The 22101-nt window shown below is 32.8% G+C and overlaps 1 protein-coding gene across 10 annotated transcripts in view; it reads left to right on the forward strand.

The window, feature by feature from the left end:
- The first annotated feature begins 2859 nt into the window (after window positions 1-2859).
- Window positions 2860-22101, forward strand: part of LOC143245435 (neuronal membrane glycoprotein M6-a-like) — a 29048-nt gene continuing 9806 nt past the window's right edge. The window contains exons 1-5 of one of the 10 annotated variants that reach the window (XM_076491795.1): window positions 2860-3084; window positions 3306-3464; window positions 16334-16499; window positions 18424-18441; window positions 19639-19798. In XM_076491795.1, the coding sequence (XP_076347910.1) occupies window positions 3461-3464; window positions 16334-16499; window positions 18424-18441; window positions 19639-19798 (348 nt within the window). In that variant the 5' untranslated portion in view covers window positions 2860-3084; window positions 3306-3460. Of the gene's footprint in view, window positions 3085-3305; window positions 3465-5059; window positions 5194-13412; window positions 13687-15113; window positions 15363-16333; window positions 16500-18423; window positions 18442-19638; window positions 19799-22101 lie in introns of those variants that run through there. The other 9 variants (XM_076491796.1, XM_076491798.1, XM_076491797.1 and 6 more) reach the window with 9 other exon arrangements.

Raw genomic sequence — 22101 nt, forward strand, 5'->3', positions numbered from 1 at the left:
AGTAATAGTGTTAACAATAGGCTTCTGATATTGATATTAATTGTTTATTTTCAGGCTATAGGTATAAATACAATGGTTGAGACAAGTACAGGAGTTAAGCTTTCACAGTTTATGTGCAATGAGTAGGCTTTATTTGGGAACTCGGAACTGCCATGTGCAATTTTTGTGTAGAGTTTGTAGGTTGGATGAGAAGTTGAAGACTATCCTAATCAAAATAGAGGCAGTAGGTAAAGAGAAGTGTATACTGTGGAAAATAGCAGCATAATTTCAAAAGGAGCTTAAGATTTTAGATGGAAGGATACATCAAGTAATAATGACTTTCAGAAAGTTAGAAAGAATCCTATTAGAGTAAGAAACAGTGAATTTAGTTATAATAAGCCTATTCTGTTGAGCAACAAATTTCATTTTTTGGCTTCTGCAAATGGAGAACTAGTGGAGGGTTTTTGGTTTTTTGTTTGTTTGTTTTTGGAATTTCGCACAAAGCTACTCGAGGGCTATCTGTGCTAGCCGTTCCTAATTTTGCAGTGTAAGACTAGAGGGAAGGCAGCTAGTCACCACCACCCACCGCCAACTCTTGGGCTACTCTTTTACCAACGAATAGTGGGATTGACTGTTACATTATAACGCCCCCACGGCTGGGAGGGCGAGCATGTTTGGCGCGACGGGGATGCGAACCCGCAACCCTCAGATTACGAACTAGTGGAGGGAAGAAAACCAATAGGATCAGAGAAGAATGTGGATGAAAAGGTGATTTCTTGAGAAGAAATGCAGATAGAATAGTCTGTGTAATAAATAGGGAGAAAAAATCATGTTATGATACCCTGAGGTACAGGTGGAGAATATAATTGATAAAGCAGGAGATATAATAAAGCAAGCTAGCAGCGATGCAGTATTTGTGGTGCATGTAGAGACTAATGATGTAGGTCAATGGAACCCATTAATAATTACAAAGGGTTGATAAAAGTATTTAAAAGAGAAAGGTCATAACTTTAACTGTGCGAGGGATACTGCCCACAACTAAATGTGGGGATTGTTTGTTTATTTTGGATTTCGCGCAAAGCTACTGAAGAGCTATCTGCGCTAGCTGTCCCTAATTTAGTAGTGTAAGACTAGAGGAAAGGCAGCTAGTCATCACCACCCACCGCCAACTCTTGGGCTACTCTTTTACCAACGAATAGTGGGACTGACCGTCACATTATAACGCCCCCACGGCTGAAAGGGCGAGCATATTTGGTGTGACCCGGATTCGAACCCGCGACCCTCACATCATGAGTCGAACGCCTTAACCCACTTGATCATGCCGAGCCAACTGTGGGGATGAAATTTCAAGTAGGTGACTAGGACTAAATTCTAGGCTTAGGTTAGTATGTAAGAATGAGAAGATTGGCTTGTTGGACTTGTGGTTTCAATTCAGTAGAAGAAGGGAGTTCTGTGGGATGGAAGGTTCTCATTTGAATATGGCAGAGACTAGCTTGTTTGCTAAGGCTATTAACTCAGCTGTAAAAGAAGTTTTAAACTGGGACTAGACAGTGGTGAGGGACAGGAAAATCAAATACAAAAAGGATAAGAGTAGAGAAAAGTTTAACATAAGAAGTTGGTACAGAAATAATTATAAGGATAGTCTTAATTGTTAATGTTATAATGCTAGAAGAATAAGAAATAAAACAGATGACTTTAGAGCATTTGTAGAAATTGAGGAATTTGATGTAATCTGAGAATAATGGAAATATGGTTAAGAGTAGATGATTTTGATGACCGGTTATTTAATAGGGATAGAGTATCAAAGAGGGTGGAAGTGGCTTCATATATAAAATGTTAGGTACATCCTGTTGAATTTGACTAATATGAGATGACTGGGTTATTAAATCGTGCTTTTTTTCGGTTTTTACTAACGAAGATTTGAGCAATATTCCATATCTTGAACAGTTGATAGAGGGAAATGAGATTAAACAAGATTAATACATTAATTATGAGCTGGTTAAGAAAAACTTGAGAAGTTTAAAAAACGACAAAGCTCCTGGGCCAAATAATATTTCCTCGGGGTTTTAAAGGAGATTAAAGATTGGATATGTGAAGCATTTATTACTTTTTTCCTAGGGTTAAATAATCACTTAATCCTGAATTAGAAAAGTGTTTCATAATTGAGACAATACTTAGAATATTTTTTTTATTTTTAACGTATAATATAGTTTCCCGTAGAAACAAAAATCAATATTAATATTAAATGTAATGCGTTAAATGTACCAAATTCAAGTAGAGTAAATATTGGCAAATTTATGTTGTAAAGTGGGTTGCTTTGAAAAGAACTGATGCAATTGCTTTGCCATTTTACCACGTTTCTCAACTTGACTGCTAGACCTTTTCACTTAAGATACATTTCCTTATCATACAATAATTTGTTGGAAAATAAACACTACTGAAAATTCTTACAGAGATTTTGTTCATTTTTAGCCAATTAAAGCGTGTTTTCAAGAGAAATAATATGGATGAGTGCAAAAAGTAACTTGCAAAAAATTTAAGGTAAGATGTTTAAAATGCATTACAAGCGCTTAGAAAAGAAATCTCTTTATAGACACTATCTTGTAGACTTTCCTCCAATCTGTGAGGCTTTCAAAAAGGGAAGAGCTGGGTATGCAATTTGCCTTTCATAAAATTAGCCAAATTTCACATCTTTATTGACAGAATTATACAGTTTCATAAGTGTGAATAAATTCATGACTTATACCCAAAATGTAACTTTATTATTTCAATATTTTGCTATTACAGCTTCGTCAGGCGCTATCGATATCTTATAAGTTAAAAAACTTCAGAATAATAAGCATTATACGACATTTAGACTTTACATTAAATAATTTTCTAGGCTATTAGACGGCACTGCTGTCACTTTAAAGGGCTTTGGTGAGGTACGCTGATGCTAGAGATATTGAAGTAATTGTTCGTAACGTATATGTTTCTGTTTATGACGTTACGTAAATTGTAAAGTTTAGGTTTAGAAAAGTTTTAACTTTTATACTAAAATCTGTTATGATATTCGTTCTCTGAATATGTTATTACTGGCAATTAATTCAAACATCAGGCGCTAAGGTAAATTTTCTTTGCTCTATAAATTAATTAAATTTTCATGAATTTTGGAAAGTTCGTAAAACTTGAACTTAGTAATGCTGTCAGCTATAAACTATAACTTTTATTTCATATATAAAATGAAGTTTTATTATGTATTATTAGTCATCGTAATGGCGTTTAAATATTTGTGAACTGTGTTGTTTTTTAATTATGAAATTTATTCATTTAATTTTTAATTTTAGGACTTTTCTATCCTCTTAAACCTCGACAGCAAGACGCAAGTAAAAAATCAAGTGTTAAAAGGCTAAAAGTGTTCACAGGAATTTAGATTGAACTAAAGTGGAATTGAAACGTAATTTTTTAACTGTTTCGTGAACAAGGACATTTTGTCAGAAGAATGGGTAAGATAATACAAAGAGGAATTACATATGTTTAAAAATTAAGCTAAGGATAGTAAAGTAGCTTCCAAGGCTGAATTTTGTGTATTACATCAACATTAGAAGTCTAAACTATTAATGGCAGTAAATATCTTGGGAAGCTTGAAATTATAAATCATGTTTTGCTAATCATTACATTCACTTCCACGTTTGACATATGAAATATTTGATGAAACTGTGAATAGTCATATTTCATAAAATACTTAGAACTAAATGAATGTATAAAAGTTATTAGAATGATTTTCCAAACAAGTCTCCATTACTGGCATAAAGACAATGGAAATTGTGCAAAATACATTAGGGTACACTTGCTTGAAAATTTGTATTAAAGTGTTGATATCTAGTAATATAAAATATATGTTTATGTCCAGTTGCAGATGTAAGATAATATAGTTTAAATTGTTTATGTCCAGTTGCAGATGTAAGATAATATAGTTTAAATTACACATTCATCAGATTAAATACTTTTACAAAACATAAGGGAGGAAAGAAGGTGACATAAATCTATTTGACTCACTGAAGTCATCAATAGAGAAATAATTTCACAATTGATAAGTTTGACCAAAAGAATTGATTCTAAAAAACAAGGCTTTCTCAGCTCTTACTTGTTACTTTAACAAATGTTTTTAAAGTTTCTAATTTCAATTTCTTTTATGGACTTGTAAGATTATGGTGTGATGTGCTTCATGATATGATGTGTGCTTTTGGAATTCTTCTAGTAAATCAATATAAATATATCTATATTTAGTTGGTTGTTTCAGAGAGTGAACAGATAACTTATTATTTAGTTGGTTGTTATGAAAGAGGGAGAGAGAAGTAAAGTTTAAGTGAAGTGATTTAATGTTATTTGATTTTGTTTTGTACTCATTAGTGATTTCTGTTTTTTTGACACCTCATTGCTGTGTAACCTGTTTCTATCATGATTAATGTTGTAATAAGCAAAGTTGTTCTTCATACTAATGTTACATTGAGTGTGAAATATACATCTTCCAAATATACAACATAAAGAAATGAAAGAAAATTTGATTAGTAAAAATAATGTGTTAGATCAAAACCAAACTTATTACAAGAAGATTCTGTGATACGAATGAACAACTTGAGAAGTGAGACTTAGAAATTTGGCTTAAAATCTGTTCAAACTAATCACATAAATTCACATAACAAACATTATTATTGGACACTGGCTTTCATTTTTAATGCATACCTGCATTGAAACACTGGACAAAATGTCTAAATGGTACGTCAAGTACATTCTGTTGAGAAGTAAAGAATATTGAATAAATTACAATCCAAGGGCATTTTTCCTTACACTGTTTAAAGGCTTATTTTTGCAAGTTGTCAACTGCAGTGATGGAATCTTCATCAGATACAGTTTAATTGGTTATTGCAGGTCACACTAGACTGTTGTCAGTGTAGGCCAAACAAATGGGCTATCATTCAGTCCATTCTATAAGTTTATTAATGGAACTCACTGATATATAAAATAACTGATGAAAATTAAATTTTACCTAATATTGAAGTTCACATTTCTGTTAAGGCATTCCACTTCTCACTTTCAGAAAATTCAAAGGTCCTAATAATTATCTAAACCTACATCGGTATGTGATGAAACTTGTTCAGATTTATGTTACTCTGAAGTTTCTAACCCCTGATTCTAGTTGTACATGAACTGGAGAATTAATCACAGCTTTGTGTAAGTATTTCTTTGTTTTATGTAGTTTGTGAACTTCCATTTTTAGATGTACAGGTACTGAATAATTAATCACAGCTTTGTGTATTTCTTTGTTTTATGTAGTTTGTAAACTTCTATTGTTAGCTGTACATGTACTGAATAATTAATTGCAGTTTTGTTGAAGTATTTTTTATTTTATGGAGTTTGTGAACCACCATTGTTAGCTGTACATGTACTGAATAATTAATTGCAGCTTTTTTAAAATATTTGTTTGTTTTATGTAGTTTGTAAACTTCCATTGTTAGATGTACTGAATAATTAATCACTGGTTTATGGAAGTATTTCTTTTATGTAATTGTAAACTTCCATTGTTAGATGTACATGTACTGAATAATTAATCACAGCTTTATTGAAATATTAGGTTGTTTTATGTAGATGGTAATCTTCCATTGTTAGATATACACATACTGAATAATTAATCAGCTTTGTTGAAGTATTTGTTTATGTTCTGTACTTGGTAAACTTCCATTGTTACATGTACATGTAATGAATAATTAATTACAGCTTTGTTGAAGCATTTGTTATATGTAGTTTGTAAACTTCTTTTGTAAGATGTACATGTACTGAATAATTACTCAGAGTTCTTGACGTAGTTGTTTGTTTTATGTAGTTTGTAACCTCCATTGTTAATGTACATGTATTGCATAATTACAGCTTTATTGAAGTAGCTGTTTGTAAACATCCATTGTTAGATTACATAAACTGAATAATTAATCACAGCTTTGTTGAGGTATTGGTTTGTTTTATAAGTTTGTAAACTCTCATTGTTAGATGTACTTCTACTGAATAATTAATCATAGCTTTGAGTATTTGTTTATGTTGTTTTAAGCTTTCGTTGTGATAAATAGTAAAGAAACCAAGTGCGTCGTTCTGTCTGGGACCCTGATAATTAGAACTGCTCATCCTACGAAAACCTTGTGTGCTTTATTCAGCGAAACTTGTAGTTGTCCGAGAGGGAAACCAGTTTTACGTTATTTCCGTGTTTCGAAGCGAATTTCTTCGTACATTACACCCCAACCGACTGTACCTTAAAATGTTAGGCTTACGTACAAGTACTGATCCAGTTAATAGAATGACTTACAAACTCAAGTAAAGTTTCGTGACGTAGCACGACTTTCATGGTGTTCTTAAGGTCGTAACAATATTGTTTTATTGTAAAAAATACTCTAACGTACGGACTACTGTCATGTAGGTGTAGAATGTTTTCAATGATTTATGTATTGTTGTAGCCCAGCTCGTTTTTTTGTTTGATCATTTCTTTTTTATGCAAGTAAAGTTAAATAAATATCAAGCCATGTTAAAAATAGAAATGGATAAATATTAATACTTATCAAAGGAAAGTGTCTTGTACAAAACTTGTAATAGTTATAATTCGTTCAGTGAACTTAACGGTTCGTGAAACTGATAATATAAATATCACCTTGGCCATTACTGTTTCTGTAGTATTTCAGCAGGCCTAATGATTCCTGTCCTTGTACAAAATGCTTTGTTCAAACATGCATGGAACACTTAACATGTACACATTCCTTTAACTGTTAGGGTCCTAGATTTTCTAGGTATTTATATTCTTAACGTAAGGTGGTAGTTCCGACCTCAGTGCTACTATTATTTGCCAACAGTTTAGGATTTGAACTACATCATGAACCAATATTGTGGTTCATAGTGAGGATCACTAGGAATTCTACGAAACTAATAAAACATTCAGACAAAAAAAAATTTAAACAGTAAAGATTCAGTTCAAAGAACACTTCAGAATGTTTACTGTTGACTGATAAGAGAACAGGCTTAAAGGGCTGTTAATAGTGTGTGTGTGTGTGTGTATAAAAATGTATAAAAGAAAACACGTGTCAAACTTACACAGGAAAAGAGCCAGTCATTATGGCCTGTTTGCCAACCTGCTTCAGAAATAGGTTGGTATATTACACCCAAACCTTGTATAAAATACTAAATAAGGTTTTGTGACAGTTGTAGGGGTATTGAAAAGCTGATGTGTTTCTTTTCTGTTTTACATTATGTAAATAACACATTATAATTATGGTGTAAACCATGGTCTTTTTACCGCTTGAAGTCAGCTTTCTTACAAAACAGTGTTATTGTTAACACGTTAAAGTGCAGGGAAGCTTCACACCCATCTCATTACAACAAGAAAGCACATGCATTTTCTCTCTTCTTGGCCTTTCCTGATGCAAGTCGTCAAAGCATAATAATTTCACGGAAGTCATAGCTCAGTTCCTTAACTTTAACCACTACAATCTCCACAATTATCTTCAAGTCGAGAATGGATGAAAAAAAACTTATTTCTGACGACCACTAGGTTTTTAAGCCTAAATACTTATCAGCCAATAACAATATACACTCATCAATTAGAAAACGGATTTCACACCTAATGACTCTAACCAGTAGACAATCGAAATGTTCACCAAACACCATTATCCAAATATACAAGGCTTACATCCGTCCACTAATAGAGTATGGATGTCAAATAACATACAATATGTCAAATAACACACTCCAGAAAATCCAAGTTAAACAGAACAGAATACTAAGATCTGTATTCAGTCTACCGTCATTCACGCCAGTAAATTATGTACATCAAATCAGTAACTTACCAATACTAAGAAATAGACTAACGGAAATATCGCACAAATATTATCTAAAAGCAGAACACAGAAACAAACTAACGGCATCACTATACAAATTAACTAGTGCACCAACAAAATACATTTCACCTTACAACATATTTCAAGAATCACAAATTACACAACAAAGTATCTAAAGAATTAAACTCATGTTAATAATATGTATTCTCTTTTTCAGATATCGGGCATAGGACAGGCAAAACTTTCGGCGCCTGTCCTGTGAAAGTGGGGTTTTCTCGGGGCACTCCCGTTTCCCCCCACAGCAAAAACTTAGGCATTGGATTTTTAGATCCCAGCACAGGCAACTTTATTGCCAGACCCTGAGTCGGGTCGTTTGAGTTCATGTTCATATTTACTTTGACTTCTGCCTTTCGGGACGGGACCTGGCAGTTCTCTCCGGTGCTGCCTTTGCCTCGGTCTAGGATAACATTAAGAATGACCTCCTTCACCCAAAAATGAGTAAAAAATTATTTAATAAATAAATAAATAAAACTAAACCTAATAACCTTTCACGAAAGGGGACGAAGAGGAACCACAACGTTCCTGAACACCCCAGTTGGAGAGAGAATTCTTACGATTTCCTCTCTCTCTAAACTAAACCCCTGCCACGTTAGTTTGCGTTTAGCCAATAACGGATGAACACTGGACGACTGTAAAATGTAGATACACTATGCTTTGTACACTACAATTGGTGTCCTCAGTGAGCCAATCCCCATATTATTTATGAAGTGAAAACTGTATCAGCTAGCTAGTAGCTGTTTATTATCATTACAATGTATGAAGTTAGCTACCATATCAGGTATTCCTTTACCGACAGCTGAACAGAAAAAAACCAACAAACAAGATAAATAATAAATTGGCAAATTAAAAAAAAAAACCTGTAGAAAGAGATCGTAAAAATGTATTTAATTGAACTCCAAACTCCTATTTTGCGTGCACCAAATTCTAGGTAACAGCATGAAACCGAAATAAGGGTTTGTAGTTTCAGTGAATGTCTACAGTATCTACAATGTTGTTTCCTTAATTTTTCATGATCTGTGAGAAGGTTTTTAAATTTCTTAAGTTTTATTTACATTGTGTATAAAAAGCGAGTTAATCTACATTTTGTTTTGAGCTATCAGCCATGCAGTTTGTAAAATACTGTGAATACTGAGTGTTCTTTTACGAAGCAATAGAGAAAACAAATTAATAAGTGGAATTTAAAAAAGCAAACGTAAGTGATAAACCTTTCACTTTTATTAAGTTAATTATAAAAATTATCTCCATATCTTGTACGTTGCACCGATATCTCACCAGGTCAGGAAGAAGGTCAGGGGGCGATAAGAAGGTTCTCTCTTGACCAAAATTGTAAATAAACTATTAGCTCATCGAATTGAGATGCCGAGAAATACACTGATTACTAATTAACCCTAAAATCAACTTGGGTGGAGTACTAACGAGTATTCAAGCAACTGAACATGTTAACATGCGTGTTCATGTTAGTAGTGATACACAGAGTTCAAAAGTTTTGTACAGATGAATAAGACTTAACCTTACAAAAATGTGAAAGTTGGTATCACATGAACGTTGACATAACATTTTATGGCTATATAACCACATTGTAAAGAAACTTCTTTCCAGAGTTGTATGTCTGATGGAAAGATCAGCGATGTCGTACATAGAATACAGAAGTTATAAGGCTACTTGGAAGAATTGGTGATATAGTTTATAGAATAAAGAAGTTACACTGCTACTTGGAAGAATCAGTGACATAGTTTATAGAATACAGAAATTATTAGCTAGTGAGAAGAATCGGTGATGTACTTTATAGAAGGGCAGGCAGTCTAAAACAAAGTTTACCTGCGTGATTGCCTTTGGAATTACGTCAGTGAGAGACCCAACTGGGTACTTCAAAGAAGACTTTGCCAGGGGTAAGCAGCCAGAATTACGTCAGTGAGAAACCCAACTGGGTACTTCAAAGAAGACTTTGCCAGAGGTAAGCAGCCAGAATTCCAAGGTTCTTGTCATAATCACTTCCATTCCAAGGTATCATCAGAGATAGAACCACAATCACATTCCTATGACTTCAAGTCTCAAGAAGACATGGTAATAAATGGCAAATGGTCACTAGATGTTGGTATTAAAAGCCAGAGAATACAAAACTACCAAAACGTTTTGTTGACTGTAGAGTTCAGCTCCAGGAAATAATAAAAAAAACATTTTGTGAGCCAAATTTTCAGTTGTACTTTTAAGTGTTCTATGTTCTATTAATGATTTAATTTAATGCTGATTGTCAAGAGTTACTTTATTGTGTAAATTTTATGTATCAGTACTTTATTTGTATAACAGGATTGTTCAAGGAACTTCACAAGACAGAGAGGAGGCAGTATTTTAAACTGTTTATATTTTGTACATTTGTAGAAAGTTGTGCTGTTTAGTTGGAAAGTTAACGTAACTTACTCAAAGGCTTAGAAAATGAACCACTATAAAAAACTTCTATTGTGTGTGTGTTTGTGAGTATGAAGGATTATATTATTCCGTTTGTATGTTAGTTAGCTAGTTAACTCAATGCTTTGAATATTTTTTGTTTCAACAAAGAAACAGAGGCACAAAATTAGAAAACAAACACACGAAATTTCTGTCTGACACAGTTTATTTGTTAAATTAGGCCTATCAGTGAACGTTGGTTACATTAAATGTGGTATTTGAAGATATAAAATATTTTTGTTATCAAAATGAATCCAGTAATATTTATACCGATAAAATTTAGCAACCAGTAAAAAACTGTATAATTTATTATGATAAGTAAGTAGCATCCGGAATTTTGTTCCATGGCATGAATATGGAAGTGTTGTAATGACATTCATCTAAGGTAGGAAAGTAGGTAGTCTTACGACTCGTCAAGTATGGAGAAGGTGATTGAAGCAATTGAGTTGTGCTTCGTGAGGCTGATCTTGAAAATGTGTTGGACAAGTCACGTTAAAATGAAAATATTTTACTTTAAATAATTTGTTTTATTTCACTTACATCTACTGTTGTCAATGGCAGAAAACCTATTTTACTTTAAATGTACAGTTATCAGAAGCAGCGTGTGCATTTTACTCTACGTATAGTGTTGTTAGAGGCAGTATAACTGTTTTATCGTATATCTGGAGTACCCGTCTCTGGACGGAAATTACGTCAATTCATCGTTAATGAAAGGTTATCTTACGAAATGAAAAGTTATTTCCCTTGTATGTAATTGTAAGAAAAAACTCCAATAAAAACAGCATAACAAAAAATTATGATAGCGTAAATTTGCATGCATCTCCTCATGGACCCAAAAAACTTTCATGCCAAATTTGGTGAAAGTCCAAATAGTGGTCGAACTAATGGTAAAAAAAAAGTCCATATAAAGCTGTAAAATACAAAACTTAATTTTTATGTATCTCCTCTATGGACCGACTGAACCTCGTTTGGAGAAGATCCATCTTCACTGTTACCTGTAATTAGATGGAAATACAACAGACAGTACTGTTATGGCCCGGCATGGCCAAGCGTGTTAAGGCGTGCGACTCGTAATCTTAGGGTTGCGGGTTCGCATCCCCGTCGCGCCAAACATGTTCGCCCTTTTAGCCGTGGGGGGCGTTATAAAGTACGGTCAATCCCGCTATTCGTTGGTAAAAGAGTAGCCCAAGAGTTGGCGGTTGTTGGTGTTGATGACTAGCTACGTTCCCTCTAGTCTTACACTGCTAAATTAGAGACGACTAACCCAGATAACCCTCGTCTATTGTTGAGCTAAATTAAAACGAACAAGGAAATCTTCTAAACACAGAACATAATAAATGCTTATATCTCACGACCACAGGAATTTATACTGTTAAGAGATTTTCTGTAATGTTTTCAACATGCTAGGGTCCAATCACAGAATATCGTTTTAAAAATCGATATTTGAATAAACCATCACTGAAAGTAATGGGAAAATCCCCGCCGGGTGAGTCATGAACCTTCAGGTATTCTGAAAATATATTCAAGGAGTTTGAGCGATAAATTAACAGACGATTATTTCTACAGGTCTCCACAGTTCTTCCTGGGAATTTGGTTCGCTACAATGTTAAATCTAGGCAAGTCATTCTTAGGGTACTAACAAGAGTAGATTGTTAATGTTTATTATACGGTGAAAATGTTCTGTGTTAACCAGTTATTATGTATTAATATATATTTTTATGAATTTATTTTTAATGTTAACGAATTTAGATTGTTTATACAAATTAACACAAATAAGCACTTTTATTTCTGTCACTTCAACATATTTTATCATATAACGAAGTCTGAGTTACACATCAAAAACCTTTACATGGTGAATAGTAGTGGGTATCTTTATATGCAAAAACGGCTCGTTTGGGTTGAGAAAATATTTTACATAGAAGAGCGAACAACGTTTCGACCTTCTATGTAAAATATTTTCTCAACCCAAACGAGCCGTTTTTGCATATAAATTTCTCAACAAGTGGGTTTCTCGACATCACTGATTAGTGGGTATCTTTGTTTGTTCTTATACAATTAACAACACTGGTGAGCAACAGTAAGTATATTCATTTGTTCTTATCCAGTTAACACTATTGGTGAATAGTAGTATCTTTGTTTCTTGTTATCCAGTTAACACTACTCGTGAATAGTAATATGTATCTTTATTTGTTGTTATCCAGTTAACACTACTCGTGAATAGTAATATGTATCTTTATTTGTTGTTATCCAGTCAACACCACTGGTGAATAATAATATGTATCTTTATTTGTTGTTATCCAGTTAACACCACTGGTGAATAGTAATATGTATCTTTATTTGTTGTTATCCAGTTAACACCACTGGTGAATAGTAATATGTATCTTTATTTGTTGTTATCCAGTTAACACCACTGGTGAATAGTAGTATCTTTGTTTCTTGTTATCCAGTTAACACTACTCGTGAATAGTAATATGTATCTTTATTTGTTGTTATCCAGTTAACATCACGGGTGAACTGTAGCAAGTGTCTGTTTGTTGTTATCCAGTTAACATCACGGGTGAACAGTAGGAAGTGTCTGAATTTGTTGTTTTCCAGTTAACACTATTGGTGAACTGTAGTATCTTTATTTGGTGTTATCCTTGACGAAAACAGTGTTAAGTGAAGTTAATGGCTGTTGAAAATGAAGTTTACATGTTGTGGTAGAACAGTTTTTATCCACATCTGTAAACAATGCCATACGTCATGTCTTTCAATCCTCCACGTGCATGCGCTTGGAATTGGGTTTAAATATTTTCTTGGCTGTGAAACGTTTCATACGTATATTTTGAAACTACGGTTTCAACAAGCGGGAGAACTACAGAGTGAAACCGTAGTTTACTAGTAGGTTGTTGTAAAAGATCATATGGTTTCCATGATAACGTTCGTATTTTGTTTTATTTTTTTAAATTGAACGTGAAAGTTATATAGATAATGTCCAGTGACGTGTACAATAATATATCAGTGTTACGAAAGTTATTTAGCTTGGTAAACTATCTAGTAAGAGTTCTGTTTCGTGGCCAGTTTTACTATCAACATAGGCTTACGCGTGTTTCGCGAAGTTAAGATAGAAGTGAAACCGACGAGTGTGTTTGTGTGTTGGTAGGGGAAATGTTTAGTCATAGCAGACTTGTTTGAATTTGCAGTGTACGTTCTGCGCTTGCGTTGGATCAAGTTTTGGGTAATTTGAATCCAAACAAGACTTTAGTGCCTGTGTAACTTACTGTTCCAAGTTTGCTCAGACGTCGGATGGCCTACTCGAATGATTATTGTTATTTAAAGATATCACATAAGCGGAAGTTTTGCGGAAATGGTAAGATTTAACCGTAACACGGTAATATAACTTGTTATAATTAGATACATGGGTGCTCAAAGAAGTATTTCAGGGTGGGAGTGGGAAAATATATTTCGGAGGAGCAGCTTTTACAGTTAGTTAGCAGACGAAAAGTAAAATAATGTTTTGTGTCGTTAAAAGGAAACACAAATTTACAGTTTTAATAAAAAATGCCAAAAAAGTTTAGCTGCGATATTAAATTTACATTGCAATTTGTTTTGTGAAATGTAAGGAAGGGTAGTCGGAAACACTTGCACCTTCCCTTAGGCGCCCATGATTAAGTACTAAAATGTAAGCATAACGACATATTTCCTGTTTTATTTAAAGAAATGTGTCGTTAGGTTTATTATAAATTCTAAATATTACCGGTATTTTACCATTTTTAGTTCTTACGTAAGAAAAGTTTATATCGTCACCAATTTACTATAGTTATTATGTATTACAATTATAATTTATATTGAAAATTCTTTAACACCAATTAATTATTCAGTACGCTGTTTTTTTATATATGTAACCAAACTTGTAACTGTTGTAAAATATTAAGATAACTGTATCAGTATGGACAAACGTTGATCTATGAAGACATTTCAAATGTGTTCTTCTAACTTGCAGTTAATACATCCCAATAATTTATTGCTAGAAAAAATTACGTTAGAGTAGCTGAAAGAGGCTTAGCGAAATCATTTTAAAGAATGGACTTGGAAGTGTGTGACTTTTGCATCACCTTGTATTAATAATTAGATAATGTATTACACCATTTCCAGGTGATAAAAATACCAGTAACAATTTATGATGGTTTGAGTTCAGGTTTAGTACATGTACGTTCGGTTGTCTTTATCCTTCTTTTCAGACCACCATTACTGTAACAAAAGCTTAGTTATTTATTTTTAATGTCCTTTTCTCATATCAACTTGTTTATATAGACTTAGGGTCAACACTAGAAATGCTTGGTTACTTGTATTTTAGGTTTACAGTTGCCAAGAGTTACGTGTATATATCAAAAATCAATGATTTGATGACAGATTCAGGAATAGTCTTTTTTTTTTTTTTTACATCAAGCTACAGTTTCGATAGTGGCATAAATATTCGTCTAATATGTAGCAGGTGTTCATAGCAGGCATCAAAATTTATAAGCTAAATATAATAAAAGGAATGTTCTTTATGCCTTTACAATGGGATTACTATTTGTTTATGAAGTATAAATGTACAGCCCAAACATTTAGTAGATACTGGTTAATTTCAGAAGGTGTCTAGATGACATTAAACATCTACAGTTTATACAGGTGAGAACAGAATAAGCTTTGTCATTCATTAATGAGGTGAAACAACCACTGGGTTCATATTTCTACATTCAGACTAGAGTGACTGAGCAGAATCTACCAGTGTTCCCTCTGTTGATTTAACCATGTGCATGTTTTCTCCACAAGAAATCTTTGGTGTAGTTTGAACATTTACATTCTCTGTGTCTACATACTGTTTTTTGTGAAAGTACATTCATAAACAGCTACAGAATTTGAGTGTATGGTGGTAATGCCAGATTGTGTTCACAGAAGTTTGGCATGTTTGTAAGTACATCCAGAACACCATGACTTTGAAGCGTACAACCCCAGATCGAGTCCCGAGCCAAGAGGTCATGCTTATCAAGGAACAGAATGGTGATCATTTTGATAAATTTAAAACAAGAATATCTTTATACCATGTTTACCTTTATTAACCTTATAGAAATAGTTAAATTGAAATATCCAACTTTTTGTTTTATGTACAGGAAATATATTTTTGTTACATGTTTGGAGCTAACCCTAGATGAAGCCATCATTAAACTGTACTGAGTTGGAAGTAATTTTTAAATAATGATGAATGTTCATTTTTTATCCTGAGGATACGTTATTTTTGATAGTATGATGAATTTTGAAAAGATATTTCAGGTCTTTGTGGAGATATTTGCTAATACGGCCTTCAGACAAACTCCTGTATGAAGGTCGTTACACTGTACAAGTTGATGATTGTCTTCCTATTTCAGATGCTAACTGTAGAACTTACTTAGCTAACAACACGTACAGCTACATCTATGTAGCTGATTTTAGTATTATATAACATATTTCCTTCAGGTTATCTCCTGTGTTTTCAGCTTTAACTTGTGTGTACTTGTATTTCCTTGCTATCATGCAAATGTTGTGCAATAAATCTTAAATGTTTTTGTATATCAATTTTGTGCTTTCTTCAAGTTTAATGTCGCAAACAATACCGATGTAACAGGACTGATATTCTGATTGGTTTTCTTCATTCCATACTTGCTTAATATAGATGTTACAGAACAATAAATATTTTTAAATGTTAGTTTTGTATTTAACTTGTATGCATGTTTACTTAAGTATGTTATAACTAGCTACTTTAACACACCCAGTTCTGAGGTTTTGTCAGTCAAGTGGTCGGAACTCAGAGCTACATTCACTGATTATTTGTGTAACTCTGTTATTTCTATTATATCTAGATTCTTATTGTAAACATTGTGTACTGGGTTCTTGAAACATTTCCTTGTTCCTGTTTTTCTTATGATTACATATTTAGTAATTGTTCTTTGCTAACTAAATATTTCACTAATTTTCTATTTGTTTCCCGGTTCCAGGTTGTTGTGGAGGATGTTTCCGATGCATGGCAAGAGTCCCTTATGCTACCCTTATTGCCACTGTGATGTGTTTTGCAGGGTCAGGAGTTTTTTTAGGATCCATGTATAAAGGTGTAGCATTAACTTTGCGAATGTTTGAAGATGTGTTTCAGATTCGATTCCAGGGGTTAGTATAACATATCTGTGTTAACTAAATTTGATTGACACGTACTTTTCTTTCATAAAAAAAGTTGATTTTTTAATGAAGTAATCCATAATGTGAAACTATTTCTGGATCTGATCCAGTGAGTAATTTTGTTACAATATGTGATAGAACTATAAACCTGTAACAAAATGTACCTGCTTGTTTCACTGTAAGAACTGGTAGATACAAGTGTTATATTTGTTTTTCTGAGCTAAGGAAGTAGACAGTGACAACGGTGTGGGTTGAATATAAAGGGTAAGAACTGGTAGATACAAGTGTTATATTTGTTTCTCCGAACCAAGAAAGTAGACAGTGGCAACAATATGGGTTGAGTTTAAAGGGTAAGAACTGGTAGATACAAGTGTTGTTATATTTGTTTCTATGAACTAAGGAAGTAGACAGTGGCAACAATATGGGTTGAATGTAAAAAGATTGTGTTGAAGACAGAAGTTTTATTATCTCCATAGTTTTCATCTGAGAACTTAGAGTATGCCATCAGCATGAATAAGACCTGTTATACACAAACAAGGGTTGCAGTTAACCCACAGTCCTGAATCTCATGTAAACCAGAACTGATTGGGAGGTATGAGATTTGACCCACTCTTCCCTGAATAATGAATACATGCAAGCACAAGTACTTTGATTTAAAATCTATACCATCACATACTAAACAGTATACATTTTCCACACAGTTGTCCACCATTAACAGTTTCATCAATAAGAAAATATATGGTCTATTATTTAATTAAATAGAACTTATTTAATACTTTAAAACAAATATTATAAAAGCAGTCTTAGGTTTCAGTGATAGTCAACACCAAAAAATAACAAAAGATCTAGGTGAGTACTTTATTTAGTTTTTAACACTTGCTTAAGGTAAGTAACATGTAGTGTACATTATAAATAATAGTTTTAACACTTGCTGAAGGTAAGCAGCATGTAGTGTACATCATAAATAATAGTTTTTCATTGACACTGAAGTGATTATTTTGGGCCCTTTAAAAATAAAATGAATTTGAGTCTGGGACTTTACTGAGATCCCTTCAAATGTAAACATTACTGGGGTTGGAGTGGAGATTAGTAAAGATAAGATGAATCTAGTAATACATCTTGGCTTTGGTTCAACCAACACACTTCATCTACAACAACAGAAGAAACATGGCAATTCTGTTTATTTAAATAACATTTTGACTTAATGCAAACAGCTTGTGACTTTCCTGAAGGAGTCATGTTTAAGAAACACTTCTGTAAACAGAAACATAGTGATGTTAGAGACTGATTGTTAGTGTTTCTCCAGTGGTTATTCAGAAGTATTGAGAGTGCAATAAAAACCAAAAACTGTTATTAGAATAAAAAATTAAAAATGAATAAAGATTTTATGCGACTCTAATGGATATTTTGAAGGTGATAGGTTATAAAGATTTAACTGTCCTAATTAAATGGCTTGTAACTTTATCTAAATGAGAAGTCCTTTAGTAAGTAACAGTACTAAATAAATGTTTAACTTTACATTTGATACAAGTATGTTCAATATTTATCAATGAATCAATATTTGTAAATAAAAAAATTACAGGAAGAATTCTGCAAAATTAATTTCCCAGAAAATACACTCATTTTTTTAAGTGTCCATTAGTAAAGGAGAGATATTTTGAGATGTTTTTTACTTGTACAGTAGTCCTGTCTGTATGAAGGAATTTCAGAAATATGCAGAATAAATCTACTAGCTCATTTTGTATAAGTTATTTAGTGACAAGTGGTAAATTATAAATTAGGCCTCATATTTACTTTTATTAGTATTTTAAACACATTGTCAGAAATGAAGTGTAAATTATTTTTAACGATAACAGAAGGAATGACAGTATGTATCTTAATCTGATGTACATGCTTTGTTTCATTTGCTGGACAGCACTCATGGTGATCTCAGGTATGTTTTCATACTTCTTTACAGATGGGTCTAAAACTGAAATCCTTATAAAATATGTTAATAAATTTAACCTAAAATAATTTTGCTTACTAGTGCTTTAACAATTTGAATCACATATATTTTCAAGTACATGCTCTAAGCTTTCTAAGGGGAAGAATTTGAGTTACTGTATTTTTGTCACATAATTGGTTTAAAAATTAGTGATAACTTCTTAGTCTGTAATATAAAACAAAGGTATTAGATCTGTAGTTTCTTATACTTACTTTTTAGTATTTGTTTCTTTTATATCTGGGAAATAATTTCCTGCTATTTATAAACTTGTAGTAAAGTACAACAAATTTCTAAGAGTTGTTTAATAAGGTTGAAAGGGTATTATTTTAACCAGCTGTAAATACACACTTTATTACAGGACTTTCTAATGAAATATATAATAATTGTGGTTTTTTTGCTTCATGTTACTTCAGTTTTTCTATAGGTTTAACTTTATAAATGCTGTTAAACAGTAAAAGTTTTCACCTCACTAAAAACATCTTTTTTGGTGTACATAACTCCTTCAGAACACACCAGTGTAATTAAACCTGTACTTTTATATCATCAGGTGTGAGCAGTGTATATATGAATACATAGATTACTGTACAAATGTTTTATCACAGTATATTAAATAATGAAATGTGATTGTAGAGTGCATATTAATATAGAACACATCTAATACATCACAACATATTTAATAATGAAATATGTCTTTGTTTGGTGCATATTAATATAGAACACATCTAATACATCACAACATATTTAATAATGAAATATGTCTTTGTTTGGTGCATATTAATATGGAACACATCTAATACATCACAACATATTTAATAATGAAATATATCTTTGTTTGGTGCATATTAATATAGAACACATCTAATACATCACAACATATTTAATAATGAAATATGTCTTTGTTTGGTGCATATTAATATGGAACACATCTAATACATTTAATAATGAAATATGTCTTTGTTTGGTGCATATTAATATAGAACACATCTAATACATCACAACATATTTAATAATGAAATATGTCTTTGTTTGGTGCATATTAAAGTAGAACACTACATCTAATTTATCAGATCATATTAGTTTTATATGATATGGCCACTTTATCAAACACAGATAGTTTATCTCGCACATCCACTTAATTTTTTTCAGGCTAACAGATCTTCGAATCATCTTCATTGTTATAGGAGGAATGATGGGTGTGCTCAGTTTGTTTCTCTTGCTTGTGGGGTGTTTGGCAACTGGAGCTACTAGAGAAAGAATTTATCGGGGTTGGAAGGCCAGACTAGGTGGACGGATATCTTGTGCACTGGTAAGAAACAAGTAATCCAGTGTCCTTTGTTTAGTCTTTCAGCTACAATATAATATATTATAGTTCAGGAAGCATTTCACCATTGTATTATTGCTTAGGTCACACACTAACAATCAGGTATTGCTTTAATCCATAGTAACTTCAACTATAATACAACATGTTACAGTTCAGAGTATTTAAACTTCATCTAAGCACATTTTCCAACTTACTGAATATTTGGAGAATGGGCTAGTTTGACATTCCAGGTTTTGAAAGATTACATTTTTTTGTTATGACATTCTTCTGCTGTAAAGTAGGCATGAAGACTTCCTATGTAGCATGTCTATGTTTGTAAGGTGCTGAATGTCCTTGTTTCTGTATTGTCTCTAGTTTGATTTTAAACTTTCAAGATTTTTAACAGTACTGTAATAATTTTAAAGTGAATTGATCAATTTTATAGTATCTAACTAGAGAAATGTTAAATTTAAATCCAGCTGTGCAAAATGTGATAGTGAAGAAATATTCAAACTAAGAAATGGAGACAATTTAAATACAGGAACAAAGTAAGTGTACTTAGAAGGTGTTGAATGTCCTTGTTTCTGTGTAGTCTTTGCATATCTATACCTTCCTGGTGTTGAATGTCCTTGTTTCTGTGTAGTCTTTGTTGCATATCTATACCTTCCTGGTGTTGAATGCCCTTGTATCTGTGTAGTCTTTGTTGCATATCTATACCTGCTAGGTGTTGAGTGTCCTTGTTGCATATCTATACTTGCCTGGTGTTGAGTGTCTTTTTTTATGTGTAGTCTTTGTTGCATATCTATACCTGCCTGGTGTTGAATGTCCTTGTTTCTGTGTAGTCTTTGTTGCATATCTATACCTGCCTGGTGTTGAATGCCCTTGTATCTGTGTAGTCTTTGTTGCATATCTATACCTGCTAGGTGTTGAGTGTCTTTTTTTATATGTAGTCTTTGTTGCATATCTGTACCTGCTAGGTGTTGAGTGTCTTTTTTTATGTGTAGTCTTTGTTGCATATCTACACCTGCTAGGTGTTGAGTGTCCTTGTTTTTCTGCACCATGTAGGACTTGTGTTGAATGAGACTTGCAGTGTAAGATCTGTATTGAATGAGAATGTACAGTACATGATTTATGTGTTTCTTCTTGTAAACTACTTTTGTATTATATCACTGTTTTGTTTTTTCAAATTGGAAGTTTAATTGAGTTCCAGCTGTTAATGTTTTCTATTCCTTTAGGTTATACTTTAAGTAACTTGCAGAAAATCAAAAAAAGTGCTCTTAACTTTTCCACATAAGCTTAGTATTAGTACATAATATTTTGGAGCAAAAAGGGACCTACTGGTCCACCTGGACTGTCCCATCCTCTAAACTAAACTGAAATTAGTAAAAAGAATAAAAAAGATCTTATAGCCACACATTATTCATATACTTAACCTTTCTCTTAAACTAACTTAATGTATTGTGTTCACAGCATCTAAAGGTAATTCATTCCAGAACCCAACCATCCTAACAAAATGTATATTTTTGTCCCCTATTCCTATTATTCTTATTGTTAAATATGAAAAAAGGTGAAGCACCAACACTATTAATTCCCTTTTACAATACTTACACACCTCAATCAGAAAACCTTCCCTAACTTACACACCTCAATCAGAACACCTTCCCTAACTTACACACCTCAATCAGAACACCTTCCCTAACTTACACACCTCAATCAGAACACCTTCCCTAACTTACACACCTCAATCAGAACACCTTCCCTAACTTACACACCTCAATCAGAACACCTTCCCTAACTTAAACACCTCAATCAGATCCCCCCCTCCAACTCTTCTTTTTCAAGAGAAAATAAGTTGATGGATATCAGGCTCTCCTCACATGACAACCCCTCTATAACAAACACCATTTTAGTAACTCTTCTTGAACCCATTCTTACAATTCAATATCCTTCCTAAGGTAAAGAGCCCAAGACTGAGCACAATATTCCAAATGTGACCTAACCAGTGAAATTATAACATCTTCAGACTTGTATTCAATACTTCTGTAGATTCAACCTAAAATCCTCTTTAGCTATCACTAGTAACAGCAAATTGCTTGGATGGATGGCTTTAGAGACTGATCAACTATTACACCAAGATCACTTTCCATTATACCACTGTTAAGACACATCTGTAGAGATTTTTTTTTTTACACAAGTCTTTTATGTGGCACCTTGCCAAATCCTTTCTGAAAGTCCAGATACACCAGATTTACACCTTTATTTTCATCTACACAAGAAATAACATTTTCAAAGAATGTTAAAAGGTTTGT

This window comes from Tachypleus tridentatus, chromosome 2 (genome assembly GCF_004210375.1).
Source record: "Tachypleus tridentatus isolate NWPU-2018 chromosome 2, ASM421037v1, whole genome shotgun sequence".
In the NCBI taxonomy this organism is placed as follows: Eukaryota; Metazoa; Arthropoda; class Merostomata; order Xiphosura; family Limulidae; genus Tachypleus; species Tachypleus tridentatus.